The 23,366-nt window shown below is 45.7% G+C and overlaps 2 protein-coding genes across 3 annotated transcripts; both read left to right on the top strand.

Annotated features, from left to right (window-relative positions):
- Positions 1–4,175: 4,175 nt before the first annotated feature.
- LOC124487365 (PR domain zinc finger protein 1-like) lies at positions 4,176–17,490 on the top strand. Of its 2 annotated transcripts, XM_047049643.1 has the most exons (7): positions 4,176–4,343; positions 6,214–6,480; positions 10,258–10,377; positions 11,369–11,624; positions 14,632–15,659; positions 15,820–15,948; positions 16,138–17,490. In XM_047049643.1, exons 1-7 carry the CDS (start codon positions 4,317–4,319, stop codon positions 16,708–16,710), a joined length of 2,400 nt encoding a protein of 799 aa, XP_046905599.1. In that variant the 5' UTR covers positions 4,176–4,316; the 3' UTR covers positions 16,711–17,490. The 2 variants fall into 2 exon arrangements, with proteins under 2 accessions (XP_046905599.1, XP_046905600.1); XM_047049644.1 differs by lacking the exons at positions 4,176–4,343; positions 6,214–6,480 and adding an exon at positions 9,701–9,803.
- Positions 17,491–18,070: 580 nt separating this feature from the next.
- Positions 18,071–23,351, top strand: xkr5a (XK related 5a). Its single transcript, XM_047049646.1, has 7 exons — positions 18,071–18,308; positions 19,185–19,368; positions 19,462–19,646; positions 19,880–20,092; positions 20,629–20,798; positions 21,046–21,157; positions 21,614–23,351. Exons 1-7 carry the CDS (start codon positions 18,212–18,214, stop codon positions 22,561–22,563), a joined length of 1,911 nt encoding a protein of 636 aa, XP_046905602.1. The 5' UTR covers positions 18,071–18,211; the 3' UTR covers positions 22,564–23,351.
- The last annotated feature ends 15 nt before the right edge of the window (positions 23,352–23,366 follow it).

The following is a 23,366-nucleotide window of genomic DNA, read 5'->3' as shown; positions in this document are numbered from 1 at the left end:
GGCTATGGCCAATGTTTCTGCAATGGCTCTGATTGATTTTCCATCTTCTCTAAGACTCACAATTGCTTGTTTTTCACCCAAAGACAGCGCTCTGGTTTTCATGTTGTTTTCACCTCTGAATACAGTCTGCATAGACAAAACCTATCTTACCCAATCTGAACCTGAGTGTAGACATTCAGTGGTATTTATTGATTGAATAATGTATGTAATAGGACACACCTGGGCAACAAAACACACCTGTCAGTCACATGTTCCAATACTTTTGCTCACGTGACAAATGGGTGGGTTCGAACAAAAAGGTGATATTTTCAAATTTGTGCATCAGATCCTGATGTAAATACCTGGAAATAAAAGCTGAAACGTTGATCTCTGGTTTCACATTCATCGTTTGATGTCAAGCCCAAATGTTTTCAGTCTACAGCAAAAATAAAGGAATTGGCCTCACTGTTCCAATACTTTTGGAGGGCACTGTATATATTGTATGTGTAAATGTATATCTTTTAATATGCGTAAATGTTAGTTGATAATTGGTTGATTAACCAACAGAAAGGCACAAACTATCTCAAAATAGAAAATAATTCCTTTGAAGGAGAGCCAAGCACCGTAAAGGAGTCGGCAAGATCAGGGAAAACACATATCTGCAGTGAACGATGTTCTGAGAATGTATTGCGAAGCGCTGACAGTATTGTGTATTGCTGTAGTTTATCGAGATCCCATTTGGCCAATGTTCTTCCAGTTAAAACCTCAGTGTGAGTCTGGGTGACAGGGACGGAGGGCTGCAGTAAGATCCAGGCAGCTTCTTTCTCCTTTAACAGGCTCCTCACATTGTTTTGGCTTCTTCCTGATTACTGAAGACATGACACAACTGTGAGACACACCATCCGGGAAGGACACATACGCACACATTTTTAAGCAGGCAAATACACCAACACACACGTACACCCCACACATCCCACCTACTGAACCATACATTCCACATACAAATGATAAGATCTACAGTACTTTGTAGAATCACATATGGAATACAGATGAGTGGCTCCATTCTATGTGTGATCAAAATGCTTCAGGAAGATTACAAAACAAATGTAGGATTTAAAATTAATTCCAATCTGTCAAAGAAACTCTTAATTTGAGGACTGTGACAGATGACCCAACAGCAAATGAATACATTCTCATGCATCCTTTATTTGTCCCTCATAAATTTACCGACCTATCCTCGCACAGTGACCTCTGTATCATCAGGCTTTAGGATAGCTTACCTTTCATTATATGGTTGAATTCTATTTTCATAATCCCTGGTTTCTTTGCTTTACTCGGGTTAAAACTCATTATATTAATTAATGAAACCTTTAAATCTTTGCACCCCGATCTGTCCTTAAGCTTCCTTGGTCATCACTTCCAAGGACAAGCAGATTTGCCAGAGATGTGGTGATAATGGTTTTTAATGGTTTTACAATTCCTTTACGGTGACATATATGTTGCAACCAACAACCCCAATATTGAAAACTCACCAAAGGCCTAAGAACAAAGAAAAGAATCAGAGAGAGAAAGATTCAAAGTCACGGAGCAAAGTGAAGGTGACATGGGGGGAGGGGATGGAAGGGAAAGATAACACAAACATTTGAAACATTCTTCTCAAGTAACCCATAAACAGTTCAGAAGATGAGGAAGAGGGTGTGTGTCAAATATTTCCCCTGAAATTAGTCATAAAATGACGGTCAGAGTGTTCCCTGTCCAAGACCATTGTCCCTGACCGCCTTTGGTCCACCCCGTGAGAAATATCCCCAGGCAGCTAGGAGAAACACAACGAGGGAATTACAGGCCTCAAAACCAGTACCATATTAACTCTCCTTGTTAGTCTAGCCATTAACAAAGGCCCCCAAGGTGTCCTCACTTGCCTGTATAAGACACACACACATTTGTATACAGTATACAGTATTCTGTGTATTTCATTGTGTATTTGATGCAATATTTCACTTTCAATCACATACACATGCAAGGAATGCCTCTGGTTGGATGTTACAAAAGACAAGACACAGATAGTTGTTTATCCAGTCACTGTGGCTTTCGTCTTTATGTCAGTCAAAGAATGTCGAAACACAAACCTATGTTATGCAAATAGGATGCTGAACCAACCACCCACCCAATCTCTATCTCTCTCTCTTTTTCTCTCTCGCTCGCTCTCTCTCTCTCTCTCTCTTTCCCTTTTCTCTGTCTCACACACACACAGACATACACAGAAATATATTAGCATGTCTCTCAAAAACACACATTTAAACATTATTGTGTGATTGTATAATTAGAGCCTTAAACTGTTGTGTCACAGCAAGAAGGTCATTCCACAAAGCTTCTATTCCTGCTTGGGGCAATGTTCGGCCCATCTCCAGGCCGTTTCTATGTGGAGTTTACATGTTCTCTTCATGCTCAAATGGTAGAAACACGCAAAATAGATTGCTCTCCTGCGGTCAATACTTGGACTTGGCCCTCGGTCACCTTGGTTTAACACTGCTCCTGGAATCTCTTGGAGGAAGGACAGCAGGATGGATGAAAAGCAGAGAGGGATTTTCATCAATGGACACTCAAGCGTGTGTATTCGTGTGTGTGAATGTGTCTTGGTGTTGCCAATCCCTGCACGTGTGTGTGTCACATTGTGCAATCAATAAACGCTTCTTCTCCTTCTATTTATGGGAAGCGTGCAGACAGCACCTTCCTGGACAATGACCAATATTTGTGGCTGTGGTAGATCTCACCCCATGGACAGAGAAATCACAGCTGTTCAGACTTAACCCTAAGTGTATATTGCTGTTCACTGTTGTGTGTATGCGTGCGTGAGGCATGACAGGTCGATGACTGTCATGTTCTTGTGCGGAGTGAATGGCAATGGGGGGAGCTCAGCAGAATGTGACGAATGAGTCGTCTGGGGAGGAGAGAGGAAAAAAGTGGACTCTAAATTATACAGCGCTTCTTGCTTGTCGACGGCCATAATTAGTACCCTGCTCAGGTGTGGTGAGTAGAGCAGGATACGGGAAAGGAACAGCCAAGAGTTAAAAACAACAAGTGAAAGAGAGTGTTGTGGATGGGTAGATATCATTTAGTACTTGCTGGACAGTGGTGAAAGTAAACATGCACACATTTTAAAGGTAAAGTGTTGTTTTTACATGTGGGAAGCATTTGTAGCACTAGTCTTTTCATTTCATAGGCGCTGTCTAGCAGTGTTCCATGTTAAAAAGTGATTGGCCACACTCCGCACATGGGTGGGAGAATTGCCAACAGACACAACACTAACAAAACAGGTTAAAACATTTTACAGTGGGAATAAAATCATTTAAAAACTTGTTTAAGAATACATTTCATTCACATCTAATCATTTATTCAATACAAAAATAAAAACGAAAAATATTTTTGCAAGTTGCAGTCGTCACATATCACATTTCTACAAATTACGTAACAACAAGTTTGTTTATGCTGAAAACGGATTGTGCATTCGTTTTATGTACCAGATCTAAGGTGTAGTTCATTTTGGGGGGATGTATTTGTTAAAGGTTACACTCATATGTCATCTTGCATACAGGTAACATCAACCACCCATGGAGACAAATGCATAAACAAACAAAAAACACACACAGAAGAGTGTCAGAACCAAACCTCCAAACCCACAATGTTATCATTTCCTTTCTAACCATCCCCCACCCATACCTTGGAAAAGAGACATGGTTAACCCCCCGTCCCCATTCTTCATGAACTTTGACACACACACACGTACCTTAGATTTGCATTCACACCCAGGAAATATGTGGGGGGGGGGGGGGCTGTCAGAGAAAATTGAGATATATATGTCTGAACCGGACATATCTGTGTGACAGGATGTAATGCCTCCTGGAGAAAGCTCTGTTTTTGTTCTTATCAGAGTCATTGCCCCTGGGGCACAGGACGGATGGGTGATGAACAGCTCACTGCTCTGAGGAGGAGTCACCAAGGGAGGGAGGGAGGACGAGAGGGCAGGCTTCCACACCCACCCTCCTCCTCTGTGACTGTGGCGAGAGAGACATTGATCTTCTCCACACATATAGGTCTGTCATTCTGTTGCACGGGTACTCACAGAACAAACGGGGTCAACTGTGTGTGTGTGTGTGTGAGTGTAAGAGAGAGAGAGAGAGAGAGAGAGAGAGAGAGAGAGAGAGAGAGAGAGAGAGAGAGAGAGAGAGAGAGAGAGAGACAGAGATAAAAAACGCAAAAGAGGAAGAGAGACAAGGTCAGGTAGCACCAGTTGCGTGCAGGAACCCAGAAACGTGAGGAGAGCATAGCTAACCTCCCTTATGTGTGGTTCTTCTAAAGGCTTCACAGTAAGTTCTTCAACATTGCTTACTTTTTATATCTGTATTTCAGCCTACACAAGTGATAAAGTATAGCTCTATAGGGCCAATGTGAGGTCTTTTTTCAGAATGTAATTACATTTTTAAGCACAAATCTAACAATATTATCTTATATCAATAAGTGGTTGTAATAATAGATTTTATTTGTAACACACGTTATATTTAAAACAAATCTCAAAGTGCTACAGTTAAGATTATTATAAGTTATAAAAAGTTTTTATTGATATTTCTTTCATAGTTTCCGGCATTTCTACCTTGTGTTGGAGCCCAGCTGTGTGTTGTTGTTGTGTGGTTTTCATAGTCTTTATCAGTTGTGTCAGAGTTTCATGTTTTCAGAGTAACTTTTCTCCGTTGTGCTGTAACAGACATTCAGAGCCACCGGCTGTGGTGACACACACAAAAGGTGCCCTTTGAATGCTTGTGAATCTTAAATCTAGAAGCGAGTACTTTTCTACGGTTCTCAAGAGCATTGCCTCTATATTCTGGTGTATAACTAAGGCCACCGTTCAAATTTTTTTTATGCATACTTTCAATTCACATTGACAGTTTTGATTCAAGTTTCCGCCTACAGTTTGAGATAAAACAGAAAACATGTTTTCAATCATTGGATTTCGGTGTGAAAAAATATTAAATGATTTGAATTTGTGCAGAGGAGAAAGGTATAAGGTGTAAAGTATTGCATGACGGGGACCTCCCTTCTCAGAAGGGATGTGTCTTGAAACAAAGCCTTGCTGCTACCCAATGGTGATTTACAAAACCTGCACTAATACACTCACACGGTAACTATAATTGTATACAAGACCAGGCAATATTTTTGACAGCACAGATTCCAGGACCGCAGAACAACCTAACCCTAATTCTCTAATTGTTTGTCTTTTGTCCAGAAAATGAAATTGAATCTGTAGATGCATTTAAGATGAAGTAATAAAATTCCTTGAACTTAGTGAAGGTTAACCTTCTTGCTTATTACATGGTTATTTTATCGACTGTTTCAATATTTTCTAATATATATATATCTAATACTTGGTGTCACTGAACTCTTCACAATGTCCTGGAGTGGCAAAGATCTCTATGAATCCAACGATAGTGTACAGGAGGAGAGAAAAAGTTAGAAAGCAATATAAATAAAGAACGAAAGATGGAGAAAAAGGAGGGAGTAACAGAGAGGATGGCTGGAACACGGTGCCAGGTCCCAGTTTAGCTCAGAGGAAGTCTGGCTTCACTAGAAGCCTTGGTTTCCTTGTGAAAGTACGACTGCTCCTGGTTGCCTGACGTGGACAGGAACCTCCATCTCCAGGCGGGGGTCGCCTCCTGGGCACCCTCAGGATGTTTGGGCCCTGTGAAATGGAAGCGGGGTGGGGTGGGGGTGTTGAACGGGGAGAAGGGACGATGGGTCAGGGCGACTGGCTTTGAAGTTTGTTTGTCCGGTTGTGGGAAAGTTAGGAAGGACACCCCACCCCACCCCCACCCTCCTCACCTCAAACCTCCTGCACCTTTCTTCAGTCTCACACCTGGCGTTTCCATATTTAGCTCATTTTAAAGACAAAGCTTTCTCTCTTTGCTTTATCTGGTTATTTGGGATGCTTGAGGATTTTGATTCTGTCTTTTCTTCTACAACGTTGACAAGGCATGGTGGGAAGGGGGTATTGGGGGGGGATATGAGATAAAGACAGGGACCGAAATAGGTAATGAGACTAAATGGAACAGAAGAACTAAACTACAACAGAGACCATTACACGATGGTCTCTCTATGTTCCTCAGCCCTGATGCACACCCAAGTCATTTTTCACATTCTTATCCTCTACTCTCTCTCTGTCTGTTTCTCTCTCTCTCTTTGCAGGCCTCTGCCTCCCAGCTTGACACAGCCATGCTCATCTCAGAGGAGTCGCCCAGCACCCTAGGGGTCATCCTCGCCACAGCGGCAACGACAGTCGAGTGGGACATGGATATGACGGCATGGAGCGAGGCTGAGTTCGAGGAGAGGTGCACATACACAGTGAAGGACCAGCTGTTGGACAATGACCCAGAGGGGGACAAGGGCAGGACGCAAGCAGAGAGGTCTCTACCGAGGAACCTGGCCTTCAAGCGATGTCCCGAGTCCACAGAAGTAAGTATGACACAAACCACGCCCTATCCCAAAGATGGCTGTTCCTGTGACTTAAGTCCAGAGCATGTTTGTATTTGAGACTGTGTGGCTGTGTGTGTGTTTATGTGAGAATGTAAATTTCTGTATTTTAATGTGGATCTGTGTGTATATGTGGCAATGCCTTATGTACGAGTGCGTGTGTTTGTGCCTTCTATACTGTAGGTGTGTGTGTTTGTGCCTTACATACATGTGTCGTTGCACTCCTCAACACCGCGTACATCTCTCTTCTTGTTTTCATGCCAGGATGGCAGGACATGCAGGAGGGGTGTTTGTGTTCAAATCAGCATACGTCGCTCCTTCACCCCCACCCTTACCCCCCCCCCCCCCCCATCCTTCCTCTGGAGGAGGAAACGGTCGACAAGTTGTTGTCTAAACTCAGCCTTTCCTCTCCTCTCTCTGCTGAGCGCGTCTTGGAGACAGGCCGGACAATGGCCTGGGCCCTAAGAACTCAGCCTGAGGTCACATGATTAGTTGCTGCCCAGGATTCCCGGCCCCCATTGTCCACAGCACGCCATTAAAACCGTAAAAACTGAGACACGTGGATGCACCTCAGGGTTGGTGGTCGTAAATAACCCTCCGTTTGTTACAGTAGGACTGTAGGTCGGAGTAGGGCGGGGGGATCGACGTGAAAGTATTAGGTGGTTGATGTTTAACGGAGGAGGAGGTGGGGGAGGGCGGACTGAGATAGGGAAGTATCAAAGTATGTTTGGGTTGAGGGCCTTGGGAGACACTTTGTTCCTGTCAATAAGAGAGGACGCCCTGAATGGGCCCATGTGGTTTCTTGTTTAAACACATTAGTTACAGTCGAAGACTGGGCCTTTGTGTGTGTGTGTGTGGGTGGGTTGGTGGGGGTGTGTGTGCGTTTGTTTATGTGTGTCTGAGGGCCTCATTTATCAAGCCGTTTGCGCCTGTTTCCAGGCGTTAATTGTTCGCCAAGATTGACTTCACCGATGTGGGATATTTACAAACAGGGCGCACTTGCGTAATATCGCAGATTGCGTGCCGCATGACCGAGTTGCACGTTCAATATGCGTTGGTGGGAGGGTCATGGGGATAGTTGGAGTTCCACCCAAAAAGGTGGGAGGATCCGCGTAAAGTGCGCCTAATTATATATTCTGCGGTATGTACAAAGACTAAGAGCGCGCCTCTAATTTGCGGGAGAAATTTACCGCCTCTTAAAAGCAGGTGTAAACCAGGAGCGCTTTTTCCTGTGTGTATGTAGCCGGTGTGAACTGGTGAAACTCACTCCTCAGGTATGTAATGGGCCACCCGCATCAATGAATAGCTAGCTTTTCTTTGGCGTAGCTGGTAGTGGTCGCGCTTGGCAAGTCAGAGGTGGTGAGTTTGACTCCTGGTCGGTGCGGCCAGATACCTCTGATGGAGTTTGCTTGCAAGACCACTACTGTTGCATACCTGTTACATGTACATATTTACCTTATTGATCTATTCTGATCTTATTGATTACCTCAGTGATCCGAGTAAGGCGAAGACATAGGCCATTCTTTCCGAGGGTGTGGATGTTCTTCATGTTAGTATGCTTCATGTTTTGGTTAGCCGCAATGTTTATGGGCTATCTCGTTGTTTATGATCATTGACTTATGCACTTTTGTAAAGCTCTCTCTTGGAAGTCGCTTTAGATTAATGTGTCTGCTATGAATAAATGTACATGCAAATGTTCAGCACTGTAATATGTTCAGGTTGCAGTTACTTCATGCACGTCACTACATTGAGGCTTGCGCTTTCTTTTTCCCATAGGAAGATCCATAATAGAAACATGCGGGCCCATTGTTCTTTTAGAGGCGCAATAATTGTAGCCTGGCTCTGCCCTCCTACGTACTTCCGCTCAATTTGGATTTTGCTTCTGTACTCGGGCTGGCCATTCGGTACGTTAGTCAGATTTTGCAGGTTGATTTTCTACCGGCGAATCAGCTAACAGAGGGAGTGGCTGAGAACGATGACGTTGATGTTGTGCGCAAGTTTGTGTTGTAGTTCCGTAATGGCGGCGGAGAAAGATGCGAGCGAAGCCATTCGGTCCGTTGTGGCAACACTGCCGAATATCTATAAACTAAAGCCGGAGCAAGAACAAGTTTAGCTGAATTTTGTTGGTGGCCATGATGTTGTGACCCTCCTCCCCACTGGGTTCTGGAACAGTTAGATTTTCCAGCTACGGCAGCTAGCCCTGTTACAGTAGTGGTGAAGAAATTGGCTAAGGCGAACGCTAGCGATTGGTTATGGCAGATCAGAGTGGCTCTGGGCAAATCCAATAGTTTTACATTTCAACAGAGTACCCGCCTACAGGGAAGTCAACGCTTGTCAATGGAACGAGGCCAGACTCTCTGTACAACTGAAATGTACGGGAGTTTGGTTAGGAACAGGCTACAATAATTGCGCTTGAGGACAGAGTATGCGCTGATTGCCTGATGAGTGGAGAGGCGGTTAGAAAGTGTACTGTACTGTAGCGAGTGGTATGTGCCCGTGGAGCGAGTGGTACGTGCCGGTGCCTCAACTGGCAGGTGACAGTGGCTAGTGGTACGTGCCAGCGCCTCCACTGGTACGTAACAGTAGAGGCACTGGCATGTACCACTAGCTACTGTCACATACCACTCGCTCCACTGTCACATACCACTCGCTATAGTAAACTGCTACTGGATGAGGGTCAGGTTTGATAAATACTACGCAAAGTGAGGAAGCATAGCGGGCGCCATTACCGAACTTGCATAAACAGACGCAGCGTAAACTGCGTATGTGTTAGTAAATGAGGGCCTGAGTCTCTGAGTGCCTGGGCGTGTGTGTGATGTGTGTGACATTTTTTCTTCTAAAGAAACAATAGCAATGCAGTTAATCACAGTTTAGCGACTAAAGTCTACGTCACAGGATGATACAAAGTGTACAGTCTAATGCTTGTCGCGCTCACAAATAATCTTTTCCAGTAGAAAGTACTGGAAAGCAAATCAAAACACAGAACAATTTTGACAACCTTTCAAGCAATGGATGTATTTACCCAGGTCTGTTGCAAACTGAAGCATATGGTATATCCCTAAATTAGAGTCCCAGGTCTGATATACACTGTACCATTTGGTTGCAGTACATCCCTATTGTACAGTATCGGCCATTTCAAAGGCGAGACAACATAGCATTACAATGACTTGGATTTCCTTTGACAGACCTGAAGGTGCTGTTGATGGCTCAGGGTGTGTCTGACACCGTATCCTCCCTCCTCCCCTGTTTCGGAAGCCTAAGACGGGCTAAGTTTCACGCCTGCAGGTGCGAGAACGAGAGTCACGGTAAAACTTTAATAGCGCTCTGTGCCCGAGGGACAACCCGTTGCATTAGTTTATGAAATATTCAATATGAGAGCAAGGCTACTGAGGCAAATCTGTTTTGGAGCCATTGAAAGGCTGTCATGTGCGAGAGGTTTTCCATACTTCTGATGCAGCTACACCACTCTCTTATTCAGTTGTATGTGTCAAGATAAGGGTGATTAATCTATTTTCTTGAATTCCACCGACATACAGTATGATTTCCCTGTGACCATGCAGTTGTTTTTGAATGAGTTTGTGGCTTGTTCACGTAAACCAATTTTGATCTTAAGCTAACCCCAAGAAAGGTACGACTGGTTTCTACAGAATCACATCAATCTAATCTGAGGTTTGCACATGGGTGTCCTCATTTACGTCAGATTCTCTGAATGACTCCATGGTTTTGTGTCTGAGACATCTCTTTCTGTGTGTTGGACAGGTGCTTGGAGTGACCAGCATTGAGCTCATTCCAAAGGGGACACGATTCGGCCCCCTGGTTGGGCAGAGCTACACCAATGAAACGGTCCCAAAGAATGCAAACAGAAAGTACTTTTGGAGGGTAAGTCAATGGGAGCATGTAGCCACATTCTATCTTTAACTGGGTGACGAGGGCGGGGCGGGCGGACAGTTGTGTTCTGACATCCTGTATGATGTCTGTGAGAGCAAAAGCATTTGTTGGTTAATTTTGTTTGGTGTACTTTCCATGTGTGTTGCCTTTATACTCACATACACGTACACACACTCGCACAAACACATGGATGTTTGGTTTCATTGTTGCGGCAGCTCCTCTTCTCTGCTTTTCTTGGTGGTGCCATGGTCTCGCTGCCGGTAAATACACACAGGCAAACAAACACACACACATCAACACGTGCACACACATACACACACTCCTGTGTGCACTGTCTCTCATACTGGCTAAGCAAGGAAGTGGCTTTGAGCCAGCGGGTGACAACTTGATTTTGCAAACATAAGCGATGACACGATATTGTAGAGATACCGTCATGTAGACGTCAGAGTATTGGTCATTTGCACAGATCAAACAAGGACACACTGGGCATTGAGGCCATACATATAACATAACTCATAACATTGAAACAAAAATGGCATGGACCCAAAACCAAACTGTGACTAAAGGGCTTGTGTCATCGCTCAAGTGCTGGCATGTGTCTAATAGCCCTTTAGTCATGACTGAACCTATTCATGATTATGATATCTCCAAGGGTGACAGGAAATAATTTAAAAGAAAAACTAAATGATCTAAGCCAAGGTTGATTATCACCACTCTGATTAATGTACCAACTACAGTAAGGGAATGACGTGGATGGAGAAAGTTCTATCAGGAATCAGAATGGTGTCAGCATGCTCAGTTGTGAATTATCACCGGGCAAGCTGCAATGTTGTCATCTTTCCAGTAGACCATCGCACCCAAAAAAAATCACAAAAACCAAACATTTTGAATAGAAAAGTATGTCTTACGTTAAGAGTAAAAAAGGGAAGAACAGGGAGTGAGTGTAGTCATTGAAACTTCCTCTCCAATTCTCGCCCTCCAGGTTTTCTCCGAAGGCCGATTGCATCACATCCTGGACGGCTTGGATGAGGACAGGAGTAACTGGATGCGGTATGTTAACCCTGCGTGTCGTCCGGAAGAGCAGAACCTGGCAGCATGCCAGACTGGCATGGCCATCTACTTCTATACCGTACAGCCCGTGTGCCCGGGCCAGGAGCTGCTGGTATGGTACTGCCCGGAGTTTGCTCAACGCCTCAACTGCCTTCCACCCCCGATACGGCTGGTGACGGAGAGGATGGGTAAGAAAAATGTGTGTGTGTGAGTGTATATGTTTGCGTGGGACGTTGTAGTTTGGATCCAGTCCGAACAAATCCAATTCCATATTTTAAAGTCAAACCGTCATTGAGTCTCTTCTGTATGGTGTCTGTATTACAGGGGGGAACCCAAGCAATGCAATTATTTGATACTCTTTACTGTTTTTTATAAATCATAATGGATCTGAGGAATGGAATCTTTGGTCAAAGCGCATGCTGCCTGACACACTCTTTGTGTGGGAGTTTTACGAATAAAAAGTATGCCCACGGGGTCTTGGCAGGGACAAAGAAAAAGCTAAGAATAGAAAAGAGGGGATCTATCTCCAGGTATAGTGTTCATGTACAGTGAAACCAATTCTAGTTGTTCTGTTTCTACTTTTCAGAAGCTTATTCATGCCAGTCCATCTTCATTACAACACTTTGCATGGCTGTGAAAAATGTATATACATGAATGCTTACAAACTATAAAACACACTAAGGGCCCTATTGTAACGATCTGAAACGCAAGTATCAAACGCAAAACTCAAGTAACTTTGTGGGGGGAACTGGGGCGCTGTTCAGGGGCTGTTTTACACTGGGGCCTACAGGGGCCAGTGCCCCTGTAAAAATGTCCCTGCCCCCCCCCCCCCCTATGCCCCCCCTGAGCTGACTGAATAAAACAAATATATATATATATTTTTTTTACACATTTGTCTTCTTCCAGTCATCATAAACCAAGGAAGGGACATTGAAGCCTTTTTTGCCCCAGTAAATAAAAAAGTCAGAGAAACATATCAAGGTATTGAGAGAGCTGAGGAGCTGGATGAGGGAGAGCCAGAGCCGTTTGCATGATTTCAATGTAATGCAAAATGTAAGTATTTAACCCGTTAAGGAATAACTTCGCACAAGTGTGATTCTGAACATTCTAACCGACTATTTTCCAATAGACAAAAACTATATGACTAACGCTATAGTATGGCTTCAAAATGTACAATTAGGAGGCTAACAAGTAACACTAGCAGGTAGTAGCATTTCTACGAGAATTATGCTAGGTTGCTAGGTAACGGAAGCTAACTAAAGCTAGCTAGCTTCCGTTTTGGAAAAATAACTCACTCTGGTGGAAGCGTCGGTAATATTTAGACGTCACCCATCTAAAGGTTAATGTTTAAATATCATTTGTTTCCGTTTTTTAATGTGCCCCTCTTATTGAACACTGCCTCCCCCAGTAAAATTAGTCTAGAACCGCCACTGGCGCTGTTGCTATTATACCGGCGCGATAAATTACTCTTGCGCTCGACGCAAATCTAAAAGGGGTTGGTCTGAAGTAGCTACATTACTCATAGGTATGGTTTGGGTATAACATGCAATAAACCAGTCAGAGCATCATCTCACATTACCTTTAAAAGCAGGCGCGCTTGTTCCATGGTGGATTGCTATTGTAATGTTGGATTTGCCAGACGCACGCCAGGAGCGGTTCACAGCCGAGGAGACCGACGTTCTCGTCAGGGCCGTAAAAGACAGAGAAGTGACATTGTATGGGGATGGGAGAAGAAACCCACCCAAATTAGCTTCGGCAGAACAGGTGTGGGAGGAAATTGCCACAATTTTTACAAATCAAGTTCACATACATAGAGATTTCTCATGAACATCTTTTTAATAATTGACATGAAAGAAATGTAACACAGCCATTCAATAAATCAAAACAATGTAACGCATCTTCGCAGGAAGAAGGACCTGGCCTCGCCAGCAGTGCACACGGGCCAAGCATGCGGGTATGGGCCCTTAAAATAGCATCTGAATAAAGCTACTAACTTTAAACAAAAATATTCTGGTCTGTGACGGAACTTTTGTCTGAAACTGCAAAATAGCACCAGGGAACGTTTGCGCCGGGACACGCCTCCTCTTTTCGCTGAACCGCCCCTGGGAGCGCAATTTCATTCCCTAATTTACCAACTCGCATCTGTGGAGGGAAAAGTCCGCTGTGCGTCGGGTGCAAAATAGGAATGATACATGTGTCGGTGTAACTAGTCAATTGCGCTGGGTGCAAGATAGGGCCCTAAGAGTGAAGCAACTCAGCTTGGTTGACGTGATGACAGCTCTCTGGCACAACCCCTATATTTATTTGTGTCTTGAAGAGGAAGAGGGGGAGGATGTGCTCCACTGACTACTTGAACTTCCTGAAGAGACGACCCGCTGACAGATTGATATCTCTCTGAGTGTCGGCTGTTTGTTTGCCGAGAGCTCACTTCTTAGGATATCAGGATGGGGGGTAATGGTGGGGGAGGGAGGCACATGTGGCACACATCACAAACAAGGGTGTGTCTGTATGTATATATCTGTGTGTGTCTGTGTATATCTGTGCCCCAGTCCTGCACGTATGCACAGTGCTTTTGACGGATGTTGCAAACCCCCATTAGCTTGCTGGTTGGTCTGCTTTATGTAACATCTTGCAGGCCTCTGTAGCACCTTCAGTCTTGTCTTTTGATCTGGCCCCTATTGTTTCACCCAGAGTGTCAGCTTTCCCAGGGCCCAGCCAGTGACTCTTTATGAGACCATCTGCAAATGTGGATGAACACTGACACAGATATAGTTAGCAGACATACATTCTTAGTTGTCCTTTTCATCTCACTGACACAATTACTGGTTATAATGGAGTACTCCCTTGAGTGTGTGTGTGTCTGTAGGTGTGGTGAAAGCCACAGGGGTAATGTCAGACTAACAGCAGTGTAGTTAGTGTATGTGTGTAGCAGTGTGTGATCGTAGACTGATATGAGTGTCTGATGTTTCTGTGGTACTAGATTGTATTGCACAGGAATGGCATATACCTATAAATGTGTCACTTGTACTGGTATGACACCGATGACTAAGCGAGAGTAGATATGACCAGGTAATCCTACACAGCAAGTTCAGTTGATACTCAGTTTGTGTGTGAAGACCAGAATGTTTCCTTTCCCAGGAGAACTATTGACTTGACAGTTGAATATACGTGTCTGTCTTGTGATTTGTTCTGCAGGGCAGAGTGGGAGTCAGGAGAAGACCTCAGAGAAGAGAGGATACAGTGTGTCGGAAATCCTCAGGAAGGAGCATACCAAGCGTCATCCCACCTCCAGCCCCCTACGGCCCACCAGCCCCCCATCCCGGCACCCTGTCTTCCCCCTGTGTCCTCAGGTGGTCTACCCCATCCACCCCTGCGTGGACCTCCTCGACCATCCCAGCTACAAACCTGTCAGATACTGTGGCCCTTCAACCCCCATTAGACCAGCAAGTTATCCTGTAGCACCCCATATCCACTTCCCTGTCAAGCACAACCTGGGTGCTCTTGCCATGGGCAAACATTACCCAGAGTCCTCTCTGTCTGGTCGATCAAACACAAGTCTACGGCATGCACCCTACCTCATTCCTACCTACCCGCAAAGCCTCAACAACATCCTACCTCAACCACACTCCTTCTTCAGCGATAGACTTCAATCCCATCTTCCACATCCCTTACTTTCTTTTGAAGGTTATCTGCACTTCCCGCCTCCCCCAGCCAGTGAGCATACACCCCTGGCACTTCCTGTAGCATTGACCAATAGCAACAAAGCCAGCACGTGCACTCTGACAAATAGAGGCAAAGATTTTGAAGACTTCACAAATTCAACTAATATCTACCTCAGAAACCCAGTTGTTAGGTTAGAGGACAGCTACAGGGACCTAAAGCATTCCCCATCCTTCCCTTACGAGGATCCCTCTCCTCCAACTACCCACAGTGCCTCATCTGTGGTCACCTCCCTCAGGGATGTATCATCCCCTCTCACACCCAACGGAGGTTCACCTGTGATGGGATTGGCTGTCTCCTCAGTCCGCCTGCCCTCCAAGTCCACCTCCGCTATTCTGAGGTCCGGCCATCTGGCTGGGGGGGCGGTAGATCTCCGCAAGGTCAAGCGAGGGCGGGTCATCGGATACAAGACCCTATCCTATCCCCTCAGCAGGCAGAATGGAAAGATCCGGTACGAGTGCAACATCTGTGGCAAGATCTTCGGGCAGCTGTCAAACCTCAAGGTCAGCTCACCAAATTCCCAGTGCCTTCCATCAGGATTTCCATACGACGAAAATGTAAGTTAATGGAAGATAAACAACGCAACTAGGGGTAACCATGTCCCTCTTCATCTCTATTTCCCCTCGTCTCTCTCCATCTTTTCCTTCTTGTTACCATCTCCAGGTGCACCTGCGTGTGCATAGTGGCGAGCGCCCCTTCCGATGTCAGACCTGCAGTAAGGACTTCACTCAGCTGGCTCACCTGCAGAAACACTTCCTGGTTCACACGGGAGAGAAGCCACATGAGTGCCAGGTAAAGGGACACTATGATTCATGCTTTGCATGTCCACTAGCATATCTACTTTACTGCACCAGTATCATTTGTTGTACCCCAAGAGATCACTTCAGGGTCACCAGAGAAGTTGGTCTACTCTAATACTGCATCAGTGCATTCATGCATTTAGAATCTTTTAAGCCTCTCCTTCAATCTCTCCATCTTCAGGTGTGCCACAAGCGTTTCAGCAGCACCAGCAACCTCAAGACCCACCAGCGACTCCACTCTGGGGAGAGGCCCTACCTGTGCAAGCTGTGTCCGGCCCGCTTCACCCAGTTTGTCCATCTCAAGCTCCACAAACACCTCCACAGTGGGGAGCGCCCTCACCACTGCCAGTACTGCTCCCGCTCCTACCTCCACCGCTGCAGTCTCCAGGTACATCTCCAGGGCTTCTGTCCAGCCCCGGCCCCCTCCTCGAACCTTCCCCATGGCCTCTTGCAGGAAGAGCTCCACCGCGTCAATGCAGAGATCGACAGGTTCGACCTGAGCGAGGCCGCGGAGCGCCTGGAGACTATGGCGGTCGAAGCAGAGATGGACAAGGGGAGCATCGGCACTCTGATTCGGGAAACTGAGCTGGTAACCTCCAGCCACCAGGGCTGCACTGGCGAGACCCTGTCTTTAGAACATAACGGCTACGAAGTAGCGGGGAAATCGTTGGTCCTCAGGCTGCATCACAGCGGCACACTACCTCATGATCCGACCAACATCAAACAAGAGACAGGCTGTATCTCAGAGGTGTGAAATACAGCTCATGTCATCCATCATCCATAATCTCTGGGAGTTAGCTGACCTATTTGAAGAACACCTCCTTTACAGCCCTCTCATCTCTGGACAATGTTAAGGAATGGGCCTTTGCAACAAGAGCCCAAACCCAATAATATAAATGTGTCTATGCATATTAATCATACATATCCCTTACCCTAATTTATTATGCCATTTTGTTGTAATTTAAGGAATCCACAGCACGTGAACTGTGGACTGGGAGGTCCAATATTTTGAACAGGGTTTACTAAGTTTCCTAATATCTATTTGTATTTAATTCCCATGTGGAGTAACTGAAGAGATGTGATTTTAGTGCATAAAAAATGACGTGCCTTACTTTATATTTATCTTTGCGAATGTGTTAATATAATGTTTTTGTGCTGATGTGAGACTGCGTTGTCCTGTGGTCGCCAGGGTTGTGTACAGACTGCATTTGGCACTGTGGAAGCTTTCACTTTGGGGAATGTCAACACACACACATGGACACACACACCCACCCACAGTATTATTATTAAAACATTCTAGGAAATTCACTTTTGATAAAGACCACTTACTAATGTGAGTTATTTGTATGAATCATTATCCTAAGGATGTGCATGGAAAAAAGTTTGGATGTCATTCATACTCACGTAATCAATGTATCAATGAATTAATCAATCAATCTATGTATTCAATCGTGGTGTGGGGCTTCCATGAAATGTGTCACCAACAAATGAATAGATTGACACACAATTATGAGGGTAATATACCCATTTTCATAAACAGACACATACACTCATAGACCAATAGAACAGAGGGCTGCATAACAATGGTCAACACAATTTCAATGTAACAAAGGGAAGGGCTTCTCAATTATAGGCAAGGCTTATCCTTCAATCCTACTCCTTCATCCTCCCTCCTTTCATCCCTCCATCTTCAGAACAAAGGAAACAAGATAGGGTTCAAAGCTGTGACCAAAGACAGTAGTTGGGGTGAGAAGTCTTTAGGTCACAGTACCTTCCATGTCATTATCCTCTCTCTTCATACACATGTGGACGCTGTAGTAAAACAATTTCTGTTTAATAAGACAAACACCTTTGGTCAGCAAAGGTCCCTCCTACAGGTTCTAGAAATAAATACTTTTTTTTGTCAAAAGGTGCCAGCAAAACTATAGGCTACGGCATAACCAGTTTATTATTACATAGCCAACACAACATTAAAACAACAGAAGTGATATTCAGGAAAGTTTGGATCGTGATGAAGAAATCAATGATGCGAAAGCCAAGGTGACCATCAGGATAGTACAGTACACCTTCAACTGGAACGCTACCGCTTTAAAACCGTACAGTGACGTCAGATATTTTGATAGGAGGCAGGCAGACGCCAAACGAAGGTAGCTAACGGATCTGCCAGGGTCAAGGATGGCAATAAAAATGATCCCGGTTGAATTTGACTTACACATCAGCGTATCTTGATAGCCGCTGGGCCGCTCGCCGGTACGATGCCCTCGGCTGCTCGGACCGGGTGTTGGATAGCGTGGTGCCAGGCAATCCTCTTTGGTGCGTCGGCGCTGGTTATTGTCGCCGAAAGAAGCGCGCGTAAGTGGATCTGAATGAATGCTAGGCTAGCCAACGTTAACGTAGTGATATTACATTAACTCATTCCACCCAACACTGAATTGCACAGTATTGCTTTTGTGTCCGATTGTAATGCATTTACTTTCGGGTTTGGCGAGCTAGTGCTATCTAGACTGGCTTCTGTGACAGTTCGTGGTGTGCGTCTATCATCTACTCTAGTAGTAACCTTGTGCATCCCTTAGATGCAATACTTTGATGTATATTGCCAGCAAATGATCCAGACATAGAGCCGAATATTATGTGATATATTGTGGACATACACCGTTACTGTAGCTATTAGAAGTACCTAGGATGTAAATGACACTCTAAACAACAGTCCTCCAAAACTGTTTGTCATATGGTCTACCCAAGCATTGTCTTGAGCATCTGTCATTCAGTGCTCGATGGGGCACCCTTCCCTCTGCCGTTGTCCTGGAAACGGACGTGCAGTGCGTTCAGGGGTGCTCCGTGAGATTCATGAGTAAGCAGATCAATGACACGGGCAGGACACGAGAGACGAGGTGAATGGGTGCGGGTGAAGCCACTTTTGTCCTCGACACGGATGCCTTTCAACAGGATAAAAATACCCCACCGCAAAGGCTCCACCGATGGAGTCAGTAATAGGGATCAGGATCACGGCAAAGGAAACGAACCAGTATGTCCAAGAGCTAGTGTAGCCTACTTTTCTGTGAAAGTTCGCCACAAACCATATACATGTTGTCAATTCTGAAGTACAAAATTCTATTAAAAAAATAATGTATTTCATATTTTAGAACACACCATTGCCTACTTTTCAAATGATGCAAAGAATTTTCAGTTATGAGGATAATGAAAGTGTGTGTGTGTGTGTTACCACAGTGATGTACTGTATAGGCTTTTACCTATGGAACGAGGACATGCAGTGGGCAGGCCTCACCCTTGGACTGCTGTTGCCAGGGACTGCTGCCCAGTTTCTAAGCTTGAAGTGGTACCATGACGACGGTAATGAGAGGACATGCTTCCTGTCAGTCATGCATATACTGCACTTGGGAATCTTCAAAAGGTGACACCCAAATGGATCTCAACCGGCCAGCCTTTATGTGTTGTTAAAGCTCTATATCTCAGTCCTCTGATGTTTGTCTCTCTCTTGTGGCAGGTTATGGGACTGTATGTTGTCAGTGTGGTACATGCAGGGCTCGGCTGGGGAACTTGGCGCCGCAGTGATGCAGCAGGCTGATGTTTCTGCCCTCCGCCTGTTGGAGGCGCTCTTACTCACCCTCCCTCAAACCCTGCTACAGACGTATATCCTGGTGGCCACAGATGTTGGCTTCATGTCTCCAGGTAAGACAGCCACTACGTAAGGCTGGGGAGGGTGGACTATGTATGATCATATGGAACTCAATAGAATAGAAAGGAAATATGACTGGGTCTGGGTCCATACTCTTTAAAGGGGTCTTCTTACTATGGTTCTCCCACTTTCTCTCTTTCTCTCCTGCTCTCTCTGCCTCTCTTTCTATCCCTCTCTCTATCTATCTCTCGCTCTCTCTCTGTCTCTCTCTTCTTCCTCCCCTCAGTGGCCATGTGCTGTGGCTTGTGCCTGCTGTCTCTGTCCTGGGCCGTGGTGCTGTACAGCCGGGCGTGCTGTCTGATCCGACCGGGCCACCTGGCCATGCCGCCTGCTGCCCTTGTGTGCCAGCTGCTGTGGAGGGGCGGAATGCTCGGCGCCAGGGTGGCCAGCCTCATGTTCTTTGCCCGGGTCTTCAACTGGTGGGTCCTTGGCGTGGCAGGTGAGAGAGAGCTTCCAATTATGCCAAGTTTGGGAGGATTAAGTAAATAATCTGAATTTTTTGAAAATTTTGGAAAATCGAGGAACAGTCCTAGTCAAAGGGGTCTAATGAGCAGTGCCGGTCATAGCACATTTGGCGCCCTAGGCAAGGTTTGTCTCGACACACTCGTTTGAAAAAACTTGTTTTAAAATTGTATGCACTCGGGAAGCTGTCCCCTTTTTCATGCCGCCCTAGGCGGCTGCCTATGTCGCCTGTAGGAAGGGCCGGCACTGCTAATGAGGCAATGGGTTTTTCCAGGCAGCTTCTCTTGGCATAGATAAATAGATGTTCTTTATTGTCCACAAAGGGACATTTGTTTGCTCAGGTCAGTACCATAAATACAGACAATAAATAACTAAAATAAACACAGCAGTACAAAACAGTGTGTGGCATGTCCATCACAATTAACTCTACCAATTAACTCTACAAGCGGACAGCTATCTTCTCCTTCATGTCCCACAAAATGATGTAACTCAGATCTCTAATCTGTCCTTCAGGCTTCCACTGGCTTACCGCCTCCTTCTGGCTGGTTTCCCAGCAACCAGACATCTGTACAGGCCCTTGGTGCTGGCGTCTGTTCAACAGTGCCCTGGGGGTGGTCCACATCTTCCTTTTTCTCAACGTCAAAGATGGACCATCGCGGTTCCGCATGGCCGGATTCTATGTGGTGCGTTTGTGGTCTACTGGAACAAGACCCGCAAGAGCTTGTTTTAGCGTGCTTAATGTCTCCGTGTCTATCATTGTCCCATTTGCGTTTTTTCCCCTCTGTGTTTGTTGCTGCATTTTTCTGTGACCTACAATTCACGTATACAGCAGTGTCCCCCAATTGTCTCCTGACTCTGCAGTCACTGACTTCATCCACTGTGTCAGTCCCTGTTCTGTGTACCTAATTCTGTGACCTCTGTCCCTCCTAGGTCATGCTGCTGGAGAACGCCACTCTTCTGCTGGCTGCCTCTGACTTCCTCAGTGAGGCATCGTGGGATAGCTTAACCCTCCCCACAGCTGTGCTGTGCAGCTTCCTGTTGGGTAAGTGTGAGTCACAGTGCATCTGGGCTCTGAGATACTACCAGCCAAAAGCCCCAGGTTATGCTGGAGGCTTGGTAATAGAGTACAGAAGAGGAAGATCAGAGAGTGTACTCAGAGCTATTAGAGAGGCAAAGGAAATGGGCTGTTGGCTTTGTATGCATTTTGTGAACTGTTTATGATCAGTTCATGGCTGTGGAATAACTGCTTTGTGGCCTCTAAGGCATTCCTTCTCTTGCACCCAACACACTACTCTGTATAACAAGTTCTGTGTATGTGCTATGCTTTGTGAATGTACTTAGTCTGCATTTGTCTTGGCTGCATACCGTACGATACCTGCCCGTCTTTTGTCCAATTCACTAAGATAAAGCTCACTTTTCGCTGTCACCCTTATTTATCTTCTGAAACCGTAGTCAGTTAGATATGCAAGTCTCACTTCCTTTTATGCCTTCATTCCAGGCACCACTTCTCTGGTACTGTACTACCGCTTCCTCCACCCCAAGTCGACAGAGATCTCCCAGGGCCTCGACCACAGCCACATGGGCAGCACCTGTTTGGAGAGGGACGGGTCCTCGCCATCCTTAGGGGACAAGAGTCTCCCCGCCGCCTCCCTGCACAACCACGGCAGCTTCTCCCTGTCCGGGGTGGCCGGCTCGCTGGTGGAGCACCCTGGGAGTTGTGGTGCCAGGCCCAATGACTCGTGCCCCTGCTACCACCACCACTGGCTCCTGATCCGGCTGGCGCTGAAAACAGGAGACGTGGGGAAGATCAACCGGGCGTACGGTGCTGGCGGGGTGGCTGCCATGTTGGACATAGAGGAGTATAACCCGGAGCTGAAGAACAAAGATGGGGGGACAACCACTGTGGCCGGGGGCAGCTGCGACGGGGTCTCCACCTCCGAGTCCCTGGGGAAGGGCCTGGCACCCCTCTCCGACTGCAAGGAGGAATTCCAGAGCATCAGCGAGCCCACGTCCAACGAGGCCCAGGAGGAAGAGGATGACAGCCTGGAGATGGAAAGCCCACTGGAGTCGCCCGTGTCCGACTTCAAACGCAGCTCCCCTGAGGGGAAGTCGGTGTTTGGAGACAGCCCAGAGCCCTACTTCTGCCCCACCGAGTCCAGCTCCACGTTATACTTCAGTGCCGACCCCCAGTCCCCAAGCAGCACCAGTAACCCCCGCCTGGACAGAGAGCCAGGCGGCCTGGGCGAGCATGCCTCCTCAGGCCTCAGCTCTGTCCCCAGCGACCCTGCATTGCACCGAAATGTCCGGGGCTTGATGGGGAGGGTGGGGCCTCGCTACACCTCCACCCCCAAACTGGACTCTGGAACGCAGGATTCCAGCGTGCCCCACCTCACAGGCCCCAGGAGGCAGCTGATACTGTCACACCGTAATGAAGAAGACCATTTTTAGTCATCCATGACTAGATTAATTGTGGTCCACATCTTAAATGGAGGATTAGCAAGGAAGGGGGACTACAGCTGCAGTCCATCTGCATTAACATTTAAGCTCAGGCCAGAGTTTGTTGGCTTCTTAAAAGCACAAGTATCTAATGTAACAATTCCTAGTGTGTTTTATTATTCTCATTTAAGAATACCTCCCTAACCCCAAAGAAGAACATTCTCACTGGCAGGCATTGCTTTGAAACAGGGCTGCTGTGTCAAGCTGACAAAACGGTTTGATGTTGAAGTGTTACTGGTGTCTCATTTTAAATGACACATTTTGCCTTTGGGAAGTTGATTATATGACTCAGTAAATATTCAACACTAAGAGCTAATTCATTTTTTAAAGTTACTTATGTTGCAAAAAAATATGTTTTTTATTCTTTGTCGGAAACACATGTTGAACATGTAAACATTTACAAAAATATGCTGTTTTTCATTATAATTCTGTAAAAAAAACAAACATCTCAGGCACTGGTTTTGTCTTCAAACATGTTCACATGTGAGTGTGAGTTAATTTAAGGAGTTGGCTCTAACATTTGGTGACAATGTGTTTTTATCTCTGTTCAGGGACCTTTTGCATTTGATTGAGAACATATGTGAACAACAATAAGATCCACACATATAGAAAACATTGAAATGATGCTGGTTTTCATAGTTTCCCCTCAGGTGCTTGCCTATTTTACCATGTATCTGTAGGTAATAGCCACGGGTGGCTTAATGAGCAATAAATGTCTTATTGGTGTGTTTGAAATCAAACATATTTTCTAGTTT

The sequence above is a fragment of the Hypomesus transpacificus genome, chromosome 26, assembly GCF_021917145.1.
Source record: "Hypomesus transpacificus isolate Combined female chromosome 26, fHypTra1, whole genome shotgun sequence".
NCBI classification, from domain to species: Eukaryota; Metazoa; Chordata; class Actinopteri; order Osmeriformes; family Osmeridae; genus Hypomesus; species Hypomesus transpacificus.
This window is presented reverse-complemented; position numbering and strand designations above follow the sequence as displayed.

Coding starts and splice junctions, on each gene's coding strand:
- LOC124487365 (XM_047049643.1), top strand. CDS start 4,317: ATGTGTGGTTCTTCTAAAGGCTTCACA. Junction 11,625..14,631: donor GCTGGTGACGGAGAGGATGG/GTAAGAAAAATG, acceptor TTTGTTCTGCAG/GGCAGAGTGGGAGTCAGGAG. Junction 15,660..15,819: donor GGCAGCTGTCAAACCTCAAG/GTCAGCTCACCA, acceptor TACCATCTCCAG/GTGCACCTGCGTGTGCATAG.
- xkr5a (XM_047049646.1), top strand. CDS start 18,212: ATGCCCTCGGCTGCTCGGACCGGGTGTTGGATAGCGTGGTGCCAGGCA. Junction 20,093..20,628: donor GTGGGTCCTTGGCGTGGCAG/GTGAGAGAGAGC, acceptor TCTGTCCTTCAG/GCTTCCACTGGCTTACCGCC. Junction 20,799..21,045: donor GCATGGCCGGATTCTATGTG/GTGCGTTTGTGG, acceptor TGTCCCTCCTAG/GTCATGCTGCTGGAGAACGC.